Raw genomic sequence first — 25,838 nt, 5'->3', positions numbered from 1 at the left:
GGGTAGAACGATTTCTACGTCACTAGCCCTGAGGCGCTATGCCTGGCTGAGGTCCACTTGCTTTTCTGGGGATGTCCAATTGACTCTTTTGGACATGTCCTTTGATGGCTGTCACCTGTTTGGCGACAAGGCGGACAGTGCGCTCGAGCGCTAAAAGGATTCTAGAGCTGCGGCGAGATCCTTGGGCCTCGCTGCCACCTCTTGTCATATACAGTCTGCCTTTCGCCTCTTTCGTGGCTCCGGGAGGGGTGCCCCACCACGTTCCACCCAGGGCCGCAGCCCGGTGCAAGCTACCCAGCCTCTGTGCGGCCTGGGACGTGGGACCCACCGCCATAGGTCTGGGAGCCATCGGGCGGGCCAGTTCACCAGTGCCCCCTCTGCAGCAGCCGCTAAGCATTCCTAGTCCGACCTTGCTGAGCCACCAGTTGCCAGTGGGCGGCAGGATCCGCCATCACTTCCCCCACTGGCATAACATCATTTCGTAGAGGTGGGTTTTGAAGATAGTCCAAATGGGCTACTCCCTCCCCTTCAAGACTACGCCTCCCTCCGTGCCACTAACACTCCATTGCATGTCGGAGAATCACTTGGCCCTTCTCCATCAGGAAGTTATGTCTCTCTTGGCTAAGGGAGCTATCGAGCGAGTCCCTGTCCCAGAAGTAGGTTGTGGTTGTTACTCCCACTACTTCCTGGTGCCCAAGATGGACAAAGGCCTGCGTCCTATCTTGGATCTCGGGGATGTCAACCGCTTCATCCGGAAGGAGCAGTTCAAAATGTTGACGTTAGCTCAGGTCCTGTCTGCCCTCAACCATGGTGACTGGATGGTAGCGTAAGACTTGCAGGGCGCTTACTTCCACATTCCCGTCCTGCCAACCCACAGGCGTTACCTACGGTAGACCATGAGCATTTTCAGTTTACCTTGCTCCCCATTGGCCTTACCAGCGCCCCTCGGGTGTTCACAAAAGTGATGGCGGTGGTCGCAGCTCATCTGCGCAGATCAGGGGTTCCAGTTTTCCCTTAACTCAATGACTGGTTGTTGAAGGCGGACTAGCCCCAGGCTGTCATCTCCCACCTCCAGACTACGGCGGACTTCCTGCATTCGCTGGGATTCACCATCAACGTGCCAAAGTGGCACCTGATTCCCCCTCAGAAGCTCCTTTTCATTGGGGCAGTTCTGGATACAGCGCAGTTTCAGGCTTATCCTCCCGAGCAGCGAGTCCGGGATATTCGGGCTATGATACCGATGTTTTAGCTTCTATCCCGGGTTTCGGTGAGATTGACCTTGAGGCTGCTGGGCCTCATGGCCTCCTGCATCCTGCTGGTGGACCATGCCTGGTGCTATATGTGGGCTCTGTAGTGGGACCTGAAGTTCAGGTGGGCGCAGCATCAGGGGAATCTTTCCGATGTGGTTCAGATCTCCCAAGGAGATTAGACCTGACCTGCACTGAGGGCAGCTCCGGTCCAAGGACCTCGGCTGTCCGCTTAACCACCATGGCATATGATGCCCCTCCTCCGTAGCCACTGTTGACGGAGAGAGCATGCCAGTATCTGGAAAAGTATCAAGTCCACTGGCCTCTCCAAGTTCCCCATACCAGTCCAAATTCTCCTAGGAGACTATCTGGTTTTCAAGAGGGTCCCCAGACCCCTCCCATTTCTCTCCTGAGCCTAGCACATCCTCAAAGTGCTCATGCGACAACATAGAACCTCTGGGTTCTGTCGACGTCGGAATCGGTGTCGGTTGACGCCGTTCCGGCTCAGTGTCGTTGGGGATGAGGATCGGGCTTGCGGCACCGACGGGCATCGATGATTTGGCAGTAACCGATTTCAGATTCGACGCCCAGGAAGCTCGCGTTGGCACAACCGGCATTGAACCGGATCCGGGATCGGTTCCCTGGGGCCCCACCAGCGTCGTGTCTGGAGCTGACGGCGTCGCACCCAATGGGTGCCCTTCCATCTCCACGAGGTCCGAAGGCTCAGCAGCGGGGGTCGTTCGGCTCAAATAAGCTGCCCATGTCCTCGTAAAATTATTTTATTTGTGCGGGAGTCGCTCTTGGTCCCGGAAAAGGGGGGAGACGCAAAGTCGACTAGAGCGTCTGTGCTCCTTACCTCTCTCAACGACGGATGCCAGTTGAGATGAAGACGAGGTCCGCATGGACTTCTTCTTCTTCTTGTGCCTCTTTTCCAAGTGTCCCAAGGACCTCGAATGGGAAGAAGAGGAATGAGGGCTCTGTGAGCGGTCCTGCGACCTCCTCTTCTTCGATCGGGACCATGACCTCCTCGGAATCTCGCTTGACAGTGTCGACTGCCGGGCCGTGAGTAACTTCATCGCCTGCTCCCTCAAGGTCTTCGGAGCCATCACCTGACAGTCCGAACTCGACTTCGTATCATGGTCACGCTCGAGACACCACAGACATACGCAGTGGGGATCGGTTACTGACATCATGCTGGAACAAGTCCTGCACGGCTTGAAACAGGTCTTGCTCGAAGACATCCCTCACACACAAAGTCGAAAAATCCCTAAAACTTCGACAAAAGTCGAGAAAAAGCCTGCCAAAGAGCAGCAAAGGAGTCGCTCTTCCAGGATCATCGCTTAACTGGCACGGAATGAACTGACGTCCCCTCGCGTGGGTTTCGCCTATTGTGAGAATTTGGCCTGGCATATGCTGGTCACTAGTTATAGTGGCCACCTTGCACCAGTCCAATTCGACTCTTATGGTAGATAGGTTTAAGACAACCTTTTAAAGAAAGCTATCCTAGTGGTAGCTGTGGAGAGCAGCCTTCAGGCTAAGTCTCAGAGGAATGAAAGCAGCTTGTTTTACCTTATGATCTCTTGAATTACCAAATGAAAGGACACCACACAGGTATATATATATAATATATATGTATTTATTTCTAGACACACTCTACTAATCTCTTTATGAGATTAGAAGCCAGATACACATTCAAAATTCAATAAGTTAAGCACAAATACGGCTGGAGCCCTAGGGGCGTACCAGACCATATACTAAAAAAATGGTATAAGAATGTCGACTTGCAAAATGACAAGGCCTAGGGCCTGGGGAATCGCTGGGGCTTCACTACTGCAGTGTTAGCAGGTAAGTAACAGGCCCACGGGATACGTGTGCAGTGTGTGAACACAGCCGCGGGTTCCCTATTGATTATAATGGTGCAAGTCGCGGTTTGATTTTTAAAGTTTTAGGGTAATTCGAGGAAGTCTACAAGCAAGCCACTTACAAGGTAAGTACTTCGAGGGCCAACACACACTAGGGCACCCGAGTGCACAAGTTACCTCACACAGGGAAGCCGGGTGCATAGGTGTCTTTTGGTGTCGGGTCGCATCGCTGTTTTCTATGGAGACCAAAGAAGACTTGCTGCTTGCGTCGCCTGAAGAAGAGTGCGGTGGAATCCAAGGGTGGATTCAAGATGGACGCAACCTGAAAATTGAAGGGAACGTGTTTAAAGTCACTTGCCAGTGACCGGTGGCCAGGAAGATGGCTGACCACTGATGTCGGGTGATTTCAGGTCGTCTATGGAGTTTTGACTCTTCGCTCCCGAGGTCCAGGAGGGATCGACGATAACCAGCAGCTGGATTCGGAGTGTCCCACGATGTCTGCGGCTGCTGGCGGTGTCGGCAACCGGATTGGAGCCAACAAGCCTTGGCAACTGCAAGTCTCGTGTGGAGTGAAGAAAGTCGATGGTGCAGACCAGCAAGGTCTGAGGGACTCACCCAGCAAGGGTAAGTGAGGGCAGGCCTGGAGCAACCAGGGGAGCCCTTTGAGTTGATAAGAAATTCTTCGTGGGACCCACCAGCCAACGGGCAAGGGATCGCGAAGACGCCTCTTCAGGAAATGCTTCACAGGAGCCCACGGTCATTCGGGACGGGGTAGGCCTCTGATTTTCGCTGCAAAACCTGCTGGAGGCTTGGGCCACAAATGGTCCAATGCACAAGTTCGTAGAATGTTGTGAACGGTTTGCACTCGAAAATAGTGCACGGTATTGCTGTTCCTCGTCACTCGTGGGGTCCACTCGCCACAGCTCTGCTAGGGATTCACAATGGCCGTCAAGAAGTCAGGAAATCCACTTCCGGGCTGCAGGGACTTCGAACTCCGGCGGGAGCGGGAAAGTTTGCAACCGTTGATTAAGGTTTTTGGTGCCTGCCAAAGCAGAGGAGTCACTCCTTGACTCCAAGGGAGATTCTTCTGTCTACCAAAGGTAGTGGAACGTCGAAGGGCCAGGATATTTCTTTGTAGAGCATCGTCCAGGGTTATCTGTTTTGCAATGGCAAAGTTTGCTATCTTATAGTGAAGATAGGGGAGGGACAAGCTCTATGACCACTCCTCTAGGAGGGCCAGGGGAGGGGGTGGTTACACCCACTTCCCTTTGTCCAGTTTCGTGCCAAAGCAGGGACAGGTAGCCCCTGAACCGGTTTGAGCTGGCATATGCACAGAGGAGCCTACTGCTCCCCCAGTGCAGGACTTCAAAGCACTCTAGGAGTGCACCCACCCAACCCCAATACACTAAATCCTGTCTGGTGACACCTCCCTGTGACAGGATGCCTTTTGTTGGGCTTCCTCCACTCTGAGTTTCAGTCAGCAGCAGTAGGGCAGCCCAGTGTCTGTGCTGGTGGCATCCATTTTGTGATGACAGGGCTCTTTCAGATTTCTGTCGTTTTACATGTCGTTCCCTCTAGAAGGGTGGGATCATGCTCCCACATCAAGGACTGATGTGGGGGTATGATTCCAAGTTGTTTGACACCAAACACGACATGTTTTGATGCAGTCATTCCAAAGTTAGCATTTTAATGCACTTAAGAGTATATGGTTTAACCGCATCCACAAACAGCCATAGAGAATAGACTCTGGTAGCTGCAGAGGGACCCTGCTCAGGCAGAGGCACCCCCTCATATTGTAAACCAAACAGCCTGCCCTCAGGATTGATAGGGCCTGCCATAGGGTGGCTGAGAGGTTTATATGTGTGTGTATGGTGAGATATAGAAACCTATATCTCAGTGAGGAGTGCTAACACTACCTCACACAGGCTGCAGTAGCAGGCCTGTGGTGACAGATTGAGAATGCTTTCCAGGGGTGGCATAATACATGCTGCAGCCCCTGGTAAGCCTGTGAAGTGCCTATGCCCTAGGTACCTAAGGTACCATATTCTAGGGGCTCATAAGGTACCACAGTATCCAATCACTAGTGCATCAAATATGCACAGCTAGTCGTTTAGAGAGAACAGAGAGACTGGGGCCCTGATTAGCAGGGACCCAGCCAGACTATAGCCAGAAACCAGTGTATACATCAGAAAAAAAGTGGCGGCAACATAAGTGCAGATCCTACTCTCCTACACCTATGTATGCACCCAGACTACATAATCGTTGCCAACAATGCCGACGACGTCATGAGGAGCTGAATGGAGCCATCTGACGCCGTGCACAAAGGGTTTTGCTCAGTAAAAGTTTCCGGATCCAGCCTGACGCCTGGGAAATTCAAAGGTAAGGAATCTGCAGCTAGAAGTCTCTATCAGATATATGTTATGTTTCCCTTTGGTTTTTAACACCAGTCTTGACTCCTTGCCCTGCCCCTGTGATAGGAAGTCTGGTCAAATGATGTTGCATTTCACATTTTTATGTGGATATTATGGTATGTATTCAAGACATTTTCTGTTTCCCCTTATTAAAACACGTCCTATTAAAATCTTAGAGAAGTTCTAAATGTACTCTTTCAATTTATGGATGATGAAGTGGTAATTCATCTATACATTTCTGAGAGCAGCAGTACGTGCTTGTGGTTCTATGGTTACTGATTAGACTTTCTACAATGCCAGTAGTATTGCTTGTCTGTTATTTGATGGGAGACTGAAATTCAGTCAATGGTTTTTGGGAACTGTTTTTATTATATATGTATTCTAATATGTATTTATTGTGTGTATTCTTGCACTTTTATGGATATATTTGATATTCAAATAAAGTTATTGAAGTTGAAGTTTTGAACATTTTGTGAATTTGTAACTCCGAAATACTTTTGGTATTATTCCATGCTTATGCTGTTCTTGGTAAAGCATTTACTGGATTAAACCCTATTTCATCACTACACCGCTGTGAGTGCGCTGATTCTTTACATTTGGCTGAACTGGAGAATTGCTGTTAATTAATGCAGGGAGCCTTCCCTGGATGTGCACCGGTGCCGCAAGGACTCAGGGTAACAATTTCATAGAAATTCACCATTGGAAGTTTACTGAGCTAGCTACATTTTGTATTTTGTGCTCCCTCCCGGCACTGCTTAGGATCTCGCATATTACATCACGAATGACATTCCAAATAACATTTGATGTCATCAGTGAGGTCATTTAACATGTCATGAGTGTTGTAATTTGTATGGTCATAAGCAGTGCGTGACCGGGCACAAGTTATAGTTAGCTTGGTAAACTACTTTGAATATGTGTAAACAATTGGATTTTCAACATGTAACAGTTATCAGGTAAGTTTTCGCGGTGCAAAGACAAAACATGCAACACGTAAAGTGGAAAACACAGATCAAAATCCTTTTTTCATCAGGCATTTAACAATATTAAACAAATGTCACATCTGTGTATTTATAAAGCAGAGCAAGCCATACTGAAGTCACATTATATGTGCTCTTCAAAAAGCTATATGGCAATTTTCCAGTCGTTAAAATTATCTTCAGGAGTTGTGCGCGAAGAAGATTGACCTCTTATCCTAACAAAATGCATTTTCTTGGGAATATTTAGCTCCATGAAGGTTGGTTTCCATAATTAATCAATTCTAAGGTCCTAGCAAAGTTTTGGAAGCAAACGTCTGGGCATTTCAGCAGGGAACCAAAAAAATCTCTGTCAGAGCTGTGCAGACCTCTGCTGTGTGACGATTAAAGAGTATGCACAGTAAATGCATTGAAACGCCTAGTAGAGAGTGATAAAGTCTCATGAGACCGCTATAATATGGGTACTCAGGTACGGCATATCCACACGTCGTTTGAGGAAGTGTTGGTCCAGTCGGTCATGTAGCATGTCGCGCATTTTCGCGCTCCCATGAGGTTCATAGAAGGTCAAGTGAGACACAGTAATATAGCTAAAAAAACATTCAGATAAAAAAGAGAACATACACATTTCAATTATAAAAATGATCAGGCTGCCGAAGGTTTAACATAACATTGAAGAAAGTATAACGCAAACATCCTCTCCCTTCTAAAAGAAAACAGTCACTTAGCAATTGGCCCCTGCTTCCTTGCTCTAGGCAAGTTTTGAACTTAAGGAATAAAGGGTTTTCCTTGTCCAGTTAAAAGAGAAACATGACTTACTATGCCCAAAAAATCGGCAAAATCATTGTTTGTTTAAAATTAATATTTTTTAATATACTTTTCTATTGATTCATTATTCTAGTTCTACCTTCTCAAACACCTAATGTTCGACGATCAAAAAGGACTCGAGTTCAACCATTGGATTTTTGGAGAGGAGAACGTGTTGTGTACAAATTGCGACCATCAGGTATTGAATGTACATGTTTATGTAAAATAGACATTGACATGTAGTTAGAAGATATTTCTTCAAATGTGTACAGCTGCAAACAACCCAGACGGTTTTACAAAAATTACATATGTACAGTATTGTTTTTTTTTCTTTGAAGGTGCTTATCCATTTGCACATATATTACCTTAATAACATGATCAGTGGTATAACTACACAACTGATGTAAACCTTTAACTACTATGTATCAAAGACTATCTAGCTAACTCACACATTCACTACAATGAATGTGCCATATAGTAAAACATAAGTAGTAAAGAGCACTATGCCTATAATACTTTTAAAGTTTGCCTGCGTTTTTTTAAGTACATTAGGTGTGAATAAAAGGCATGTATTAAATTATAAATATTCTTTGGTAAGAGGAAAAGCTAAGCACAAATATTTCACAGTAAGGCAAAAAGCTATTGGAGACTTATTTTTAGCTATGGAAAACCTATTTTGCTGAAAAATAGCTATTGTACTAGAAAATCATGAGATATTATCTGAAAGAGACTGTAGTTATAGATTACTTACCTGTAGAATTACCCCCAGGCGTCATACTGGATCAGGTTAATTGTTCTGTAGCAATACCCCTGTGCATTGGTAGGTGGCATCGGTCGACTCCCTCGTCGGCATCGTGGCCGCCGGGATGACCTGGCAGTGTCTACTTCAACGCTGCCCCTGCGCACTGACTTCAGTTATTTTTCCGTGCCAGCCAGCGCAGATCCGGAGAGAGCTTGCCCCTTAGTCACTTTTTGACTAACCCTTTTTCGACTTTTTTCAACATCTTTTTGAGTCTTCGACTCCTGGTGCACGAGGGATGTCCAGCCGGAGTCCCGGTTTCAAGCCCTGTGACTGCTGTCACATGTTTATGTCGGTCACCGATCCGTACCTCGTGTGTCTCAGGTGCCTGGAGCGCGACCATGACCCGAAGTCGTGCTCCGACTGCCGGGCCCTGAACCCGATGTCATTGCGGGAATGGTCCTGAAACCTTTTGGAGGCCCGGCAGTCCGCTCCGCGCCGTTCAAGGTCCCGGTCGAGGGGAGGAAGGAGGGGGGGTTCGTGCGACAGATAGCGGAGTCACCACCATTTGTCCTCGAAGTCTTCGCACTCCTCAGTTATGCACAAGAAGAAGGCGAAGAAGCATTGTCGCTCTTCGCCTTCTCCCCGTCCGTCGGCAAACACGACGCAGGACCTGGAGTGTCGTTGGTCTCCGGCTCCTTCCTCGGAGTCCGCTGGGACGGTTCCGCGCTTCCCTCCTTTTCCCTGAGCATCTCCTGCTCAGCTTCGTGCATTTTACAAAGCGCTGCACAGCCTCTTTGGGCAGTCTGACTTCGCAGGCGGGCCTTCGGGACCCACGGACTCGGCTGCAGGCCCTGGGCTTAGATGCCGATGGCTGCGACCTCAGCGTCGCACAATCCCCAATGATCCAGGCCTGGATCCAGATCGGCCCCGGTTGACCTCACTGTACCTTCCCTGGCGCCGATTCTAGTGACGACACCCCTTTCGGTTGCACCCCCAACTGGCGTTGACCCCAGCCTCACCCCCGATTTAGACACAGTGCCGGACCGATGTCGGAGGTTGCTTTTGTACCGTTATTCATCCCTGGCAATCCCTACCGTCCTGAGTGGCAGCCAGAGGAGGGTGAGGAGGACTGGGAGGAGTCAACAGACCCTCTTACAGAACAACTTGCGGAGCCGGACTGGCGAGAGGAGTTGGGTGATGCCAGTGGTCTGGATACCTCCCCAGACCTTGGTATGCTTTCTCCCCCTACCGTGGCTATGGAGGAGGGAGCTTCCTATGCTGTGGTGTTGCGTAGGGCGGCTGAGGCCTTGGGCCTCGAGCTTCCTACTGTGACTGTCAGGACTACCCTCCTGGCTGAGGTGCTTCAGTCGGCAGCAGCCTCTTTGGAGCCCCTGCTGCCCGTAAATGAGGCTCTCACAGACATCGTTCTGGGCACTTGATCCATGCCCAGCACAGGGGCTACTTTGGACAGGATGATTGCCTAACACCATCGCCCTTCCCAGGGTGACCCACTTTTCCTCTCTCAACACCCTACCCTGAGAGCTTGGTGGTCCAAGCCTCATCCTCAAAAGGCACATTCTCTACTGCTCCCCCAGATAGGGAATCCAAGAAGCTGGACCATCTTGGGAAGAAGATGTTTTCCTCCGCCAGCTTGGGACTTCGGTCGATGAACACCGTATGTCTCTTGGGCTGTTATACTCACACGGTGTAGGATACGGTCGCACAAGTTCTGCCACAGTGCCCGGAGGAGCCCCGGGCCGTGCTCACCTACACTGTTGCTGAGGGTCGAGAGGTAGATAAGTTCACCATCCGGTGTGGGCTGGATACAGCTGACTCGCTGGGTAGGGCAGTTTCCACGTGAGTAGGCATGAGGCGCTACGCTTGACTGAGAACATCTGGCTTCTCTAGGGATGTCCAATCCACACTTTTGGACATGCCCTTTGATGGCTGTTGCCTGTTTGGTGACAATGTGGATAACGCGCTTGTTGGACTTGGCCCTTTTTCCCTGAATTTTTTCGTTTTTTAATGCATGTTAGATCAAATAACCAGTGTTTAGGGGCAAGTGTTCCCGTCTCCCAAGATGGCTGCCACAGGCCCCTGCTACTGCGGAGTGGTCTTTACTAGTAGCACCCTAGCTGCCAGGAGCTGGCTGGAACCCCACAACAATGTTGCGACACCAGCCCGCCTTTTTTGTCCCATAGGTAGAATGGGGAAGCTCCTGGAAGGTGCTGGAACCTGCTAGAAGGGAGGTGTGGTTTTTACTTTTGCCGCCTTGGATAGTGGTCACATGACCTAGGGCTACTTAAGTGAGGGAGGGAACTTTTTCTGGTCAGTTGGCCAGTTGGGGTAAAGCAGAGCTGGGGAATCCACGCAGGACTTTTAGGCGGTAGGGTCTAGCCAGGGACTTGTGCCTCAGAAAGTAACAGGACTTAGGTACTGCCTTTTAAGTGAGTGAGGGATCCTGTACAGCCCACTGATCTAGCCCAGCGGTAGGAGAACCCAGGGACCCTCTGCCAAGCTTGACTAGGAGGGAACTAGTCACCAACTCAATCCCTACCCCCCAAGGAACAGAACCTCTAAGGGCGCCAGAGACATCTGCGCCAGTAAGACTGTTAAGACTGAATGCTGAAACTTTATGCTGAACCTTCATGCTGAAACTGAATGCTGAAACTAAACGCTGGAACTTCATGCTGAAACTGAATGCTTAGATCTAATGCTGAAGCTCCTTATTGAAACCTAAACTGCAACTGACTGCTGGACTGCTGGGGACCAACTAGGTACTAGCGCTGTGACCCCTGCGCTCTCCGACCTGGCCTGGGATCCCCCGAGTCAGTCCCACGCTGAGCTCGCTGTCAACCCGGTTAATTTGTCCCCCCTCCCCCCCCCCCTGGCGCAGGGACCAGAAGCGCGCTCACCGCCACGGCCCAGGGACCAGAAGTTGCTCCTCATCGAGTCGGGCCCGCGGAGAAGCCCGGGGCCCGGCCGCTGCCGTCGCAGCGTCTGAGTGAGTCGTGGAAGGCCGTGAAGCCGTCTACAGCCCCATGTGACGAGGGCGGACTGCGCGTCGCCGCCCCCGCCGCTGAGCACGCTGACTGCGGGGCCTGAAGCCGTAAGGAACCCCCGAGTGTCTCCCGAGACCAGGACGCCGAGATCAAGGTAACCCCTGGGGGCTGGGAGGTAGCGTTGCCGTGTGTAGGCCTGGGACTCACCCCCCTGCTCCCCGGGAGGCTTGCGGAGGACCCGGTGCGCCCCCTGCTGATCGGGAGCATCACCGCATCGTCTGGCGACCGCTCCGATGCCGGCCGAGACTCTGATTCCCCTCCGTGGGATTGCCCCCTTGCCTTGAAACTGTCGCTTAAAAGGGGACCGCTTGCTTAAGGCCTGTTGAGTGCGAGAAGCACTGTGTTCTTAAGTTCTGCTCAGAAGTGCTTAATGTCTCATGATTACGAGAAGCGCTGTGTTCTTAAGTTCTGCTCAAAAGTGCTTAATGTCTCATGATTACGAGAAGCGCTGTGTTCTTAAGTTATGCTCAAAAGTGCTTAATGTCTCATGATTACGAGAAGCGCTGTGTTCTTAAGTTCTGCTCAAAAGTGCTTAATGTCTCATGATTACGAGAAGCGCTGTATTCTTAAGTTCTGCTCCGAAGCGCTAGTAATGCCCGGGGTAACGATATGCTTGCGAGTCCTGCCTTGACGCGCTATTAGTTTTCTGAAGTGGCGCTAAGTTTCCCAGCCCTATTTCAAAGCGCTGATAATTGTTAGTCACCGCGCGTGGTACCCACGGCAGAGTGAAACGCTAGTGGTGGGAGGGGCGCAGCGCTCTGATTAACCGCTGTAGTTACCGCTCCCCCAAGTTCGCCAGGTATTGCCACTGGAGCTATGATAAAGCGCCCTGGAATCTGACGCTAAGGTATACAGGTGTGGCATACTGCATAATAATGAATTACTGGTGAATCTGCCGCAAAGGTATTCAGGTACTGCCTATGTGACCATAATGAAATGCTGGTGACTCTAATGCTAATGTGTTCAAGTGATGCCCATTGCCATCTAAGGAACTGTGCTTGCATATCATTTGATTAGATAAAACTGATTAATTTGCATTGATCTTACTGTGTGGCGTCCCTTATTGTGTGCGTTTCCTGCTTCAGGGGATGTGTGTGTTGTATGGTCGCTTTACACATAAGCCTTTGGGTGCCCAACTGCTCGAGTCAAGTTACCCCCTTAGGGCCCGGTGACCCCAGGTCTTGCATTGTTGGCGAGCAGTGGGATTAGGACCTGTGACCATACAGCACCCTCCCGTGAAGCGGAGGACGCCACAGTTAAACGCCTGTGGTAGTGAAGCTCTGCAACTGTTATTACTGCACTGATTGCATTCCACTGTCCAGACTGAGGGTGTAAAATCCTGGTTAGCTTGCAACTGTCACCCATATCCTAGAATTTTTCTTCCTTAGTATCTAGGTCCCCACCTGTCACGATGGAGTTCCGGCTAGCCGACCTCGAGGGGTACACTGTAAGGCAACTGAGGGAATTCGGGCAGGGGATGGGGGTGCCTGGGGTGCGGAGGGCCAAAGGACCGGAACTCCGTACCGCCTTAAGGCCAATGGGTAGAGGCCCACCCAGAAGGGAGAGAGGATGAGGGACAGGAGGCGCCAGATGCACCTCAGGAGGAGAGCGCCAGGAAGTACTAGACATACTCAATGTGGATATGTCCGAAAATGTGCCCCCAGGGAGACGTTCTGGTGCCAGCAGTAGGACAGGGTCTAGGAAGAGCGCGTCTCCAGAGGAGTATGAGGACAGGAGGGAGGAGAGGCAGTTAAAGTGGGAGCTGGCGAAGTTGGAACATGAGAGAGAGAGAGAGAAAAGGAAAACAAGAGATGGGCAATGGAAGAAAAGAAGATGGCGCACGAGCTTCAGCTGAAGGAGTTGGAGCTGTGCGCTATCCAGTTAAAGGCGTCCAATAAGGACAATGGTGGCAGCGTACCAAAAGATCCCCAGGAGACAAAGTTCTATTTACCCAAGGATGATATCGCCAGGGTGTCTGAGGAGGCATTGGGGAGTGACCCTGAAGGGGGTGGTGCAGGGATCTTCCAACCCAGCGAGGTGGGAGAGGTGGCGAATAGCCCAGCTAGGTCCCCGGGAAGAGAGAGGGTTGTAGGGCCTCACGTCCTATCCATAGGAAGGAGTGAGACGGGGAGGTGTCCCGAGGTGCCCCAACCGCAGTCTCAGGGCCTGGAGAGTTCCATAAGGGAGCCCCAGGTTCGGAGCCTTGGCTGTCCGGATGTGCCGCCCGGTAAGGGGGAGCCCCTAGTGTCGGGAGGACGCGGGGTGACGGTAATCAGAGCTCCTGAGGTTCTGGGGTCAGCCCAGCTGCAGGGTTTAGATCCTGGGCTGGGATGCCAGGTTCAGGGGTTGCCTGACCTGGCGGGTGGGGCATCTGTAAACAGTGTCCCCCCGGAAGTGTCTTCCAGGGGTACTTCTCCTGTTGGGAGGGTGCGGAACTCTGGGAGGGGGTGCAGGGGGAGGGAAGACTCGCCCCTGGCACGGGTGCAGACTAAGGGTTTAGACCCTAGGCTGGGGAACCAGTTGAGGGGTCAAGGCCATGGACTGGGGAGAGAGTGGTGGTCTGAGGGTGCCTCGCATGGGAGTAGGGTGAGGACCCCAGAAGGAGAGGTAGGGGGAGGAGAGCCTCGCCCCTGATGGCTGGTCAGCCTGGGGGTGCGGACCCCAGGTGGAAGGACCAGTGGCAGTTCGGGACTGCAAGGAGGAGGAGGGGAGTGGTCAACAGGCACTACAGGCCTGGGGCTACTGCCCCCCACTCTGCGAGACCACAAGGGTCAGAGACATCTGGATGGCCTAGGGGCCGGTCCTGGCCACAACCAGCTAGGGAGCCCCAGTGGGGTGGCTTCGTTGGTCCAGGGAGGTTTGAGAGGGAACCATCGGTTTCCAGAGTGGAGGATAACCTGCGGGTGCTCCTGCAGTTGCGGGCCTGCGTCCACCTTTTCTCGCCCCAAGCAGGGAAGCCCATCAAGGCATTGATCGGTCTACCCTGGCTTTTGGCTGGAAGGGGGTTGTGTTGGACTTGGCCCTTTTTCCCTGAATTTTTTCGTTTTTTAATGCATGTTAGATCAAATAACCAGTGTTTAGGGGCAGGTGTTCCCTTCTCCCAAGATGGCTGCCAGAGGCCCCTGCTACTGCGGAGTGGTCTTTACTAGTAGCACCCTAGCTGCCAGGAGCTGGCTGGAACCCCACAACAATGTTGCGACACCAGAAACGCTAGTGGTGGGAGGGGCGCAGCGCTCTGATTAACCGCTGTAGTTACCGCTCCCCCAGGTTCGCCAGGTATTGCCACTGGAGCTATGATGAAGCGCCCTGGAATCTGACGCTAAGGTATACAGGTGTGGCCTACTGCATAATAATGAATTACTGGTGAATCTGACGCAAAGGTATTCAGGTACTGCCTATGTGACCATAATGAAATGCTGGTGACTCTAATGCTAATGTGTTCAAGTGATGCCCATTGCCATCTAAGGAACTGTGCTTGCATATCATTTGATTAGATAAAACTGATTAATTTGCATTGATCTTACTGTGTGGCATCCCTTATCGTGTGCGTTTCCTGCTTCAGGGGATGTGTGTGTTGTATGGTCGCTTTACACATAAGCCTATGGGTCCCCAACCGCTCGAGTCATGTTACCCCCTTAGGGCCATGTGACCCCAGGTGTTACAGGGCTTGAGCGCTGGAAGGACTCTAGGGCCATGGCCAGATCCTTGCGCCTCGCAGCAACTTCTCGCCCCAGGCAGTATGCCTCTCCCCCCTTTCATGGCTATGAAGGGGTGTCCCACCACCTTCCATCCAGAGCCACAGGACCGCGCAGGCTACCCAGTCTGGCCGGGGACGTGGGAACCAGTGTCGCGGGTCTGGAGGCCGCCCTGCAGCAGCCTCCAAACCTTCCTAGTCCGACTTTTCAGGGCCTTCAGTAGCCAGTGGGCGGCAGGATCTGCCATCACCGCCCCCACTGGCACAACATCACATCGGACAGGTGGGTTTTGCAGATAGTCCAATGGGGCTGCTCCCTCCCCTTCTAGACTGCCCCTCCCTCCATGTTTGTCTCTATTGGTCAAGGGAGCTATCGAACTTGTCCCAGTGCCAGAAGTAAGTTGTTGTTGGTACTCCCACTACTTCCTGGTCCCAAGAAGGACAAAGGCCTGCGTCCCATCTTAGATCTCAGGGACATCAACCGCTTTCTCCGGAAGAAGTTCAAAATGTTGACCTTGGCTCAGGTCCTGTCTGCCCTTGACCCTGGGGACTGGATGGTATCGTTGGACTTGCAGGAAGCTTATTTTCACATCCACTTCTTGCCTGCCCACCTGTGTTACCAATGGTTTAAGGTAGGCCACGAGCATTTTCAGTTTACCGTGTTCCCCTTTGCCTTTGCCAGCGTCCCTCGGGTGTTCACAAAAGTGATGACGGAGGTCGCAGCTCATCTGCGCAGATCAGGGGTTCTAGACATCCCCTATCTCAACGACTGGCTGATGAAGGCGGGCTCGCCCCAGGCTGTCGTCTGCCACCTCCAGGCTGCGGCGGACCTCCTGCATTATCTGGGGTTCACTATTAACCTGCAGAAATCGCACCGGATTCCCTCTCAGAAGCTCCTTTTCATCAGGACAGTTCTGGATACATAGCAGTTTCGGTCTTATCCTCCCAAGCAGCGAGTCCGGTATATTCGGGCTATGATGCTGATGTTTCAGCCTGTATCCCAGAGTTTGGTGAGAGTGACTGTGCGACTGCTGGGCCTCATGGCCTCCTTCATCCTGCTGGTAGATCATGCCAGGTGGCATATGCAGGCTCTGCAGTGGGACCTGAGGTTCCAGTGGGCGTAGCATCAGGGCAAACTTTCCGATGTCTTCTAGATCTGGCAGGGGGACTGTGAGTCAGTTGTAGTGGTGGCTAACTAACCAAGATTGGGTCAGCGGCAGATCCCTCTCCCTTCCCCAGCCGGAGTTCACAGTGGTGATGGATGCTTCATTCCTGGGATGGGACGGTCACATTGGAGAGGTGGAGATCAGAGGCCTCTGGTCTCCGGCGGAGTCAGGGCTTCACATCAACTTTCTGGAGCTTCGGGCGATCCGTCTTGCACTGAAGGCATTCCTTCCTTCTGTCAAAGGGATAGTAGTGCAGGTATTCACAGACAACACCACCCCCATGTGGTACTGCAACAAGCAGCACTGGATGTGGTCGTGGACCCTATGTCAAGAGGTTATTCGCCTTTGGACATGGCTGGAACATCAGGGCATGTCCCTGGTGGTTCAACACCTGGCAGGTTCTCTGAACACCAGGGCGGACAAACTCGGCCGTCGGTGCATGGTGGATCATAAATGGCGTCTTCACTCGTAGGCGGTGCAAAGTCTCTTTCAGCAGTGAGGCGAGCCTTGGTTAGATCTATTAGCCACCGAATAGAATGTGCAATATCAGCAATTCTGCGCGTTGACATTTCCAAGACGGCACTCGCTCTGTGACGCTTTTGTACGCCTTTCCGCTTATACCACTTCTGCCCAGAGTGCTGAAGAAGATCAGGCGCAACCAGACCCAAGTCATTCTTGTGACTCCGGATTGGGCACAAAGAGTCTGGTATCCCGAGCTGCTCAACATGGCCATCGATCCTCCAATCCCACTGCCTTTTCTGGAGGATCTTCTATCACAGCAGAAGGGGACGGTCCTCCACCCGAACCTCTCCAGTCTACACCTCCTTGCGTGGAGATTGAGCAGCGGCAGTTGACGTCTTTCGACCTGCCTCCTGAAGTTTGTGACGTAATCTTGGCAGCCAGTCCCTCCACAAAGACGGTATACAGCTGCAGGTGAAACAAATTTGTGGTGCACAGCAAAGGCTGTGGATCCCCTTTCTGCCCCTCCTTCTGAAGTACTTTTGTTCCTTCTTTCTTTGGCCCAGCAGAGCTCTGCTCTGGGCATTATCAAGGGCTACCTTTCTGCCATCTCTGCTTTCCTTCGGCTGCCAGATCAGCCTTCTCTTTTCAAGTCCCCGGTAGTTACCCGTTTATTGAAAGGCTTAACGCTTTTTTTCCCTCCAATTCCATTCTTTATGCCTCAGTGGGACTTGACTCTTGTACTAACTTATTTGATGTGCGCTCCCTTTGAGCCGCTCCATAACTGTCCTTTACGTCTCCTAACTCTTAAGACTGCTTTCCTGGTAGCCATCACCTCCGCTAGAAGGGTGATTCAGCTCCAGGCTCTTTCTTCCAAACCTTTCTTGTCTGTTCATACGGACAAGGTGGTTCTCAGGAACTGTCCATCCTTTCTTCCTAAGGTAGTCACTGCCTTCCACATCTGGCAGACCATTACTTTTCCCACCTTCTTTCCACCTCCTTCAAAGGAAGAAGAGAGGCTCCACCGTCTGGACCCAAAGCGTGCGCTCTCCTATCTGGTTCGCACAAAACAGTACCGGGTGGATGATCAACTTTTTGTCGGCTACGTGGGTGCAAAGAAGGGTAGGTCCACACACAAACGCACCATTTCTCTAAGGTAAGGAATCTATAACTAACTAATGTTTCTTACAGCTATATCGTTACCGAAGGTAAGTAACTTGTGCATTTTGTGTCTTGTTTTGGGAAATGAAGCCATGTCCTTAAAATCTGGCATCTCCATGCACCGGAAGGCCATCTGATATCACAGGGCCAATTCATTTTTGGGTAAGGCGTGCTTGAAACATACAAGCATGCGCCTATGAGTAAGACCCCTCCCAAGAAACATCTCCTAAGAAATCTTACCACAAAAAGCGCAGTTGTCTTGATATCTTTTCGTGGCACCGGATTGTTCCTTGACACTGGGTGAAACCCTAGCGCTTAAGATGTCATTTCCTGTTTTTCAGTCCTGTGGCCGATCATGTAACAGTTATTACCTTCCGGCTAGCGATGCTGGGTCTGTTCAGTATGGCTCAACAACCCTCTACACTACTTCCCAAATGGGAGGTCCTTTCCTGATTGCTGTGCAAGACGTGATGGTTCAATTGTGATGCCTCACAGACTCTGGCCCTCACTCCTAAGACAAAGTCAAAAACTGCTAGGGCACAGCCTGCATTGGGCCCTTTATCAGCACTGTGTACAAAGTTGATAAAGGCACCACCCACAGAGTCAGTGCTGGCCAATTAGTCAATAGAGGACAGCATTTGTGTCGACAGAGGAGGTGGACAAATCTAATTGTAACGATGAACCCTATTATAAAAACCTGCCAAGCCCTAAATGTTTACCTATTTGGATGAAATTTGTAGTTCATATTCATTTGATTAGGCAGAAGAGAACAAGGGCCACATGGAGGAGGATGATTCAGCAGTTCATATCTTGCCACCTTAGAGTACTGGTGACAATATTTACATGTACTTGCAGAATGCCAGTAGCTCACGGTTGTTGATCACGGATCACCTTCAATGGACATTCATTCTTATTAATGACCTGGGCTTTATCATCAACGTCCAGAAATCTCACTCCACTTCCGATCAAAGGCTGCCTTTTGTTGTCGGCAATGCTTAACAAAACCCTTATGAAAGCCTTTCCTTTTTTCTAGGAGGTCGCAGAGATTTGTTAATGTTTCTGGTGCGGAAGACTCGAGCCCGGATTCAGGTCTTACACCGGTTAGGTCTTACGGCCTTGTGCACCTTGTTGTTCGCTCGCTTCAGATGGCGAATGAGCGCTCCTGACGGAGGGAGTGGCTACAATATCAAGGAAGTCACTTGACTGCGGGGCATATTTTCCATTTATTGCAGCAGGATCTGCACTAGTATACGGACCTTACCAAAAGGGGAATGAATGGCTCTTTAAGCACTCCACAGCAGCATGAGACCATGCTCGTAGCCGCCTTCTTACTGGACTGGAATGTTTATCACGGTGACATGACAGTGTGGGCCTTTGGTCTGTTTCAGAGCACCACCTGCACATAAATGTGCTTGAGGTCCAGTCATTCCACCTTGCCAGGAAGGCATTTTTTCTTTCATCTCTGGGAACAACATCCACCGCTGTTGTCCATTATATCAACACACAGAGTGCTGTAGGGTCGTCAGCTTTGGAAAGGAATTCTTCTGTGAAACTGGTGCAACAATTGGGGAATCTTCCAGGTAGTGGCTGGGAGGCTCCTACCATGTGAGGGTAGGTGCCTTCAACCTTCTCTCACTGAACAACCACAATTGAGAGTTACACCCCAAAGTGACAGAGGTGATATTCTCCATACTGAGGTTTCCTTTTGTCAGAACAGGAAGTGTCCACGTGTTTGTGCCTTACGCTTTTCTCTAAGTGGCTCCTTGGTGGATACTTTAAGGTTTGAATGGTCTCTGGACCTGTTTAATACATTTCTGTCAATCCATCTTCTATCGAAACTCTTGCTGCAGGTGCGAGAGGATCAAGCACTGGTGATTCTGATCATCCCAGAATGGTCGATAAGCTCAGAACTACTGGCTTCTCAAGGGATGTCCAGGCCACTTTTTGGACATGCCCTTTGGTGACAAGGCGGATAGCACCCTGGAACGCTTTAAGGACTGTCGGGCTACGGCCTAGTCCTTAGGTCTCGCCACCACGCGCACCCCCTCGGGGTCTGCTTTTCGCTCTTTTCGAGGTCAGGGTCGAGGCGCCCAAGCACGTTCCTTTCAGAACCGCCGGCCAGCGCAGCCACAGTCTCAGCGCAACTGCGGTCGTGGGGCCCGCCGTGGTGGGTCCCGAGGCCGGTGGGCGGGTCAATCCACCACCACCCCTGCCACCACCTCCTCAAAACCTTCCTAGTCCGGTGTTTCAGCCCCACCAGACGCCAGTGGGCAGCAGGATTCGCCATCACCTCCCCCACTGGCGCACCATCACTTCTGACAGGTGGGTTCTGCAGATAATCCGAAGAGGCTACTCCCTCCCCTTCCTGTCTGCCCCTCCAGCCATGCCACCTCAGTACCACCGCATGTCGGAGGATCACTTGGCACTTCTCCAGCAGGAAGTAGCGGCCCTCTTGGCCAAGGGGGCCATCGAGCGCGTTCCGATGCCAGAAGTAGGTCGTGGTTGTTACTCCCACTACTTCCTGGATCCAAAAACGGACAAAGGTCTGTGCCCTATCTTAGACCACCGGAACGTTAATCGCTTCTTACGGAAGGAGAAGTTCAAAATGCTCACGCTTGCTCAGGTCTTGTCTGCCCTAGACCCGCAAGACTGGCTGGTAGCGTTGGACTTGCAGGATGCTTATTTACATATCCCCATCCTGCCAGCCCACCGGCGTTACCTACGGTTAACAGTGGGCCACGAGCACTTTTAGTTCACCGTGCTCCCTTTTTGCCTTACCAGCACCCCTCGGGTGTTCATGAAAGTGATGGCAGTGGTCGCAGCTCATCTGCGCAGATCAGGGGTTTCAGTCTTCCCCTAGCTCGACGAATGGCTGTTGAAGGCGGGCTCGCCCAAGGCAGGCGTCTCCCACCTCCAGACAATGGCCGACCTTCTGCATTTGCTGGGGTTTTCCATTAATGTGCCAAAGTCGCACCTGATTCCCTCTCAGAAGCTCCTCTTCATCGGAGCGGTTCTGGATACGGCGCAGTTTCGGGTTTATCCTGCCAGAACAGCTGCTGGGCCTCATGGTCTCCTGCATCCTGTTGATCTATCATGCCAGATGGAATATGCGGGCTCTGCAGTGGGACCTGAAGTTCCAGTGTATGCAGCATTTGGGAAACCTGTCCGACTACGCCCAGATCTCGGAGGGCACTGCACAGGACTTGCAGTGGTGGCTCACGGACCAGCGTTGGGTCAGCGGCAGATCACTCTACCTTCCCCAACCGGAGCACACAGTAGAGGCGGACGCGTCCCTCCTGGGATAGGGCGGCCACATGGGAGAGGTGGAGATCAGAGACCTCTTGTCTCAGGCGACTCCAAGCTCCATATCAACATTTTGGAGCTCAGGGTGATCCTACTTGCACTGAAAGCATTCCTTCCCTCTGTCAAGGGGAGAGTAATGCAGGTGTTTACAGACACCACCACCGCCATGTGGTACTGCAACAAGCAGGGTGGGGTGGGGTTGTGGACCCTATGTAAGAAGGCTCTATGTCTCTGGACGTGGCTGGAACGTCAAGGCATTTCCTTGGTGGTTCAACATCTGGCAGGTACCCTGAACGCCAGGGCGGACAAACTCAGCCGCAGGTGCATGTTGGATCACGAATGGTGTCTTCACTCAGAGGTGGCACAAGGTCTCTTTCAGCAGTGGGGAGAACCTTGGTTAGATCTATCCGTCACTGAAGAGAACGCGCAATGTCAGCAAGTTCTGCGCGTTGGAGTTTCCAAGGCGGCACTCGCTCGGAGACGCTTTTCGTCGCGAGTGGAGTTGAGGTCTATTGTATGCCTTTCCGCCTATACCACTTCTGCCCAGAGCGCTGAAGAAGATCAGACGAGACCGGGCCCAAGTTATTCTTGTGGCTCCGGACTGGACTCGAAGAGTTTGGTATCCCGAGCTACTCAATATGAGCATGGATCCCCCGATCCGGCTGCCTCGTCTGTCCCAGCAGCATGGGACGGTCCTCCACCCGAACCTGTCCAGCCTCCACCTCCTTGCGTGGAGATTGAGCTGCGACAGCTGATTCCATTTGACTTGCCTCCTGAAGTTTGTACTGTGATTCTTGCAGCCAGGCGTCCCTCGACTAAAACTGTATACGCCTGTCGGTGGGCAAAATTTGTGGCATGGTGCACAGCGAAAGCTGTAGACCCCCTTTCTGCCCCTCTTTCTGAGGTCTTGTTCCTTCTTTCTTTGGCCCAACAGGGCTCTGCTTTGGGCACTATCAAGGGCTATCTTTCTGCTTTTTCAGCCTTTCTTAGGCTGCCTGATCAGCCCTCTCTTTTCAAGTCCCCCGTTGTCAATAGATTTCTGAAAGGCATTACTCACCTTTTCCCTTCTATTCTTTTTGTGATGCCTCAGTGGGACTTGAACCTGGTTCTCACATACTTAATGTGCGCTCCCTTTTTAGCCTCTTCATAACTGTCCTTTGCGGTTATTGACTTTGAATACTGTCTTCCTGGTGGGCACCACCTCCGCTAGGAGGGTGAGTGAGCTCCAGGCTCTTTCCTGTAAACCTCCTTTCCTGGCGATTCATCCGGACAAGGTGGTGCTTCTACCACGTCCCTCCTTTCTACCGAAAGTAGTCTCTGCCTTTCATCTCGGGCAAACTGTCACTCTGCCTACTTTCTTTCCACCTCTGCGCCCTTCAAGAGAAGATGAGAGGCTCCACCGTCTGGACCCAAAACGTGCGCTTTAATTCTATCTCAGCTGCACACAGCAGTTCCGGGTGGATGACCAGCTCTTTGTTGGCTACGTAGTCGCCAAGAAAGGCCGGGCTGTGCACAAGCGTACTATCTCCCGTTGGGTTGTCTTGTTCATTAAAGCCTGTTGCTCTCTGGCTAAAAAGGAACCTCCAGTAGGGCTGCACGCCCATTCTACCAGGGCGACTGCAGCTGCTACAGCATTGGGACGCGGTGTCCCCCTGCAAGACATCTGTCAGGCAGCCACTTGGGCCTCGCTGCATACTTTCACTAAGCACTATTTCATTGACATTCAAGTCCGGAGAGACAGCTTCTTTGGCTGTTCGGTTCTCCTTGACTTTCTGGTGTAATCTCATTTCGCAGGCCCACCACCGGGGTTGGTATTGCTTGGGTATGTATTCTAAGGTAAGGAATCTATGATGTGTCTCTTTCCGATGCACAAGTTACTTACTTGTGTAACGATATATCTGTAAGAGACATTAGTTAGTGATAGATTCCTTACCGCCCGCCCATCCTCCCCGTTCTGCGAACTGTTCTCTAGGGTTCAGGTCATCCCTTTCAGGGCCCTAGTTCTATTGCACCAGTAGTCGGTCTTTGGCATGGCTCTGCGTTCCTGGTGCTGAAAAGTCGTGTACAGAACTGACGTCAGCGTGCGTGGGCGTGTCTAAGTATCTCTGACAACGTCATCTCGGTGGCTACGACGCCAGCGACGTACGCGGAGCCGCACGACGACGCCTACCGACGTGCAGGGGTACTGCTGACGAAGACTTTCCAGATCCAGTGTGACGCCTGATGATATTCTAAGGTAAGGAATCTATCACTAACTAATGTCTCTTACAGATATATCGTTACACAAGTTAGTAACTTGTGCGCATAGAAGGGTGAGTGGGTATGTGAGAGACTGTAAACATGAGTGAATGGGTGTGTGTTTTTGTATGGATTAGCGAGTGGGTGTGTCAGTGAGTTTGAGTGAGTGAGTGGCTGTGTGAGTATCTGTATGAGTGTGGGAGTTGGTGTGTACATGGCTGTATTGGTGATTGAGAGAATGAATGAGTGGCTGTATGGGTGCGGGTGTGTCAGTGGCTGGAAATGGTGAGTGAGGGAGTATGAGTGGCTGAATGGGTGACTGAGCAGGTACATAAGTGTCTGTATGGGTAAGTGACAGGGTACATGAGTGAATGTTTGGATGCATGGATGGGTGAGTGGGTGTGTGAGTAGTTTGGGTGAGTGAATGGGTGTGTGAGCGGTTGTATGGGTGAGTGTCAGAGAGGTTCTATGGGAGAGTATGTGCTTGTCTCAGTGACTATAGGTGAATGAGTACGTTTTAGTATATCTTTGAGTAAATGAGTGGATGTGTGAGTAACTGTATAGGTAAGTGAGTGGATGTGTGAGTGACTGAGTGAGCGAGTAGGTATGTGAGTATTTGTAAGGGCGACTGATAGATTATGAAAATGAGTGTATGAGTGGGTGTGTACGTGTCTAAGCGTGTGACTGGATGTGTGAGTGGCTGTATTGGTCAGTGGGTGAGTGTATGAGTGGCTGCATATATGAGTTAGTGGTTGTGTAAGTGGCTGTATGGTTGAGTTGATGTGTGAGTGGATGTGTGAATCAGTGAGTAGGTGTGCGAGTGTATGGGTGTGTGAATGGGTATGTCAGTGCTTGTGTAGAAGTGGATGAATGATATGTTGTATGGGGGTGTAAGTGAGGGTGTGAGTGGTTCTGTGGATGTCATCAATGATGTCATTTGAGATGTCATCAGTGATATCATGAGTGATGTCACTGACCATGTCATGAGTGATGTAATATTTGAGGTCATAAGCAGTGCATTGTGGGGCGTAAGTTATAGTTAGCTGAGCGAACTATAACGGCTGAATTTCTCTAGTTTTGTACGAGTGAAATGTCAGCCTAACTATAACATTGTTATGTTATGTTATACAACATTTATAGCACGCACGGCTACTCAGGAGTGTCCCGGCGTGGAAGCCAATTTGAAGGAGACAGAAGGGATGTGTACCGAAGCTGGATGTTAATTAAAGAGCAAGGTTTTTAACTGCTTTTTAAACATTCCTGTAACTTTGGTTATTTAAGTGAATTTCTAAGGTGTTTTAAAATCTATTTCCAAACTATAACATCCCTGTAATATTTGGTGTTTCAAGTGAATTTCTATGGTTTTCTTGCTGAGGTGTGGAAAAAGGGGGAGGAGCGTCCGCCCATCTCTCAGCAGTCTCATTGTGCGGGACTTACTTGAGGGAATGGGAGGATTTTTGGGCCCCGAATAACCCTCAGCATTCAAGGAGACTATATCCCCCAACCAGTAGTGCGCCAGGAGGCGTGTTTGCAGAGTGTTGGAGAAAGGGGGGCCTCCGGGACATGCCAGGCCAGACTTTTTTTAATTGTTTTTTGTATTATAGAAGAGGGCCACGTGGCACCACCTTCCCTGAGTCTGTTTTGGCTCCAGGTACCCCATCCATCTGGGTCCGACATTTTTTTATTTTGATTTAGGGGAGTGGGTCCACGGTGCCCCTCCATGGGCCGATTTCAGCCTTGGGGCCAGCCCTACTTCTAATAAGAAGGGGGGCCACATAGCCCCTGCCCTGTGCTGATTTCAGACTGGGGACCCCCGGAGCCCTTCCATGTCTGCTGGGTGCCCCCAGGGAACTCACTCTCCACTCTCTCCAAAAGCAGGATCTGCGTACCAAATTTGGTGTAATTCCGCCAGCAGTTCGGGCTATAGACTTGTTCAAATTTCCTACAGAATTGAGATGGGAAACGCACCTTTTTTGACCCCCCTCTTTTTCTCGGCCCCCACTACACTAGACACCCCTATACTTTCCAGACTCCATCTAAAGTGCAAGGCAAATTGTTGGGGGGAAATTTCATGACGATTCATCAACCAGCACCAAAGATATAGGCAAATGAAAATCACCTTTTTGATAGAAACTACATCTTGACTATTACTACGTACTTGCGACTGACAGTAGGATATATATATATATCTATATATTGTGAGAAAGATCACCGTGTGCAATTGAAACGCTTCTTTGGCGGACACTTGTGGTGATATCAATAAAAAAGAACGCCGAATCCTTTGTTTAAGTGTCCGTGAAGATGTGTGCGGCCCGTACCTGTGCTGAAAACAAAATCACTTTTAAACAGCGTGCTCTCAGGAAAGGACAAACACAAAGTACTCATGGGTGTCCGTTGTTTAATTCACAACGCATTTCACCTCTGACGAGGCTTGATCACGTGAATGGAGGCAGCAAAGAGAGTGCAACATAAGTAGTGTTACCATGGAAATGATCATGACGTCAGCATCGTCTACAAAACAGCGGACAGCTTGAAATGGTGTTAAATCTAGTATACACTAAATATAACGGCATTATTTTCAAACTTGGTACTTATCAAAATTCACAAATAAATTTAAAATATCTGTCCAAATTGTGTTTCGAAGTATTATACTTAGCAATGTAAGCAATACATTTGTATACAAGAATATATGTCTATGTGCCCATACATATTCAC

The 25,838-nt window shown here is 50.7% G+C and overlaps 1 protein-coding gene across 5 annotated transcripts in view; it reads left to right on the top strand.

The window, feature by feature from the left end:
- CENPC (centromere protein C) overlaps positions 1-25,838 on the top strand; it is a 1,046,742-nt gene that overhangs the window by 793,512 nt on the left and 227,392 nt on the right. For all 5 annotated transcript variants that reach the window (XM_085636509.1, XM_085636507.1, XM_085636508.1 and 2 more), the window contains one exon: positions 7,393-7,497. In XM_085636509.1, coding sequence (XP_085492635.1) covers positions 7,393-7,497 — 105 coding nt within the window. The remainder of the gene's footprint in view (positions 1-7,392; positions 7,498-25,838) is intronic.

This window comes from Triturus cristatus, chromosome 2_1 (assembly GCF_964204655.1).
Source record: "Triturus cristatus chromosome 2_1, aTriCri1.1, whole genome shotgun sequence".
NCBI lineage: Eukaryota > Metazoa > Chordata > Amphibia > Caudata > Salamandridae > Triturus > Triturus cristatus.
Note: the sequence above shows the minus strand (reverse complement) of the source record. Positions and strands in the feature narration are given on the sequence as shown.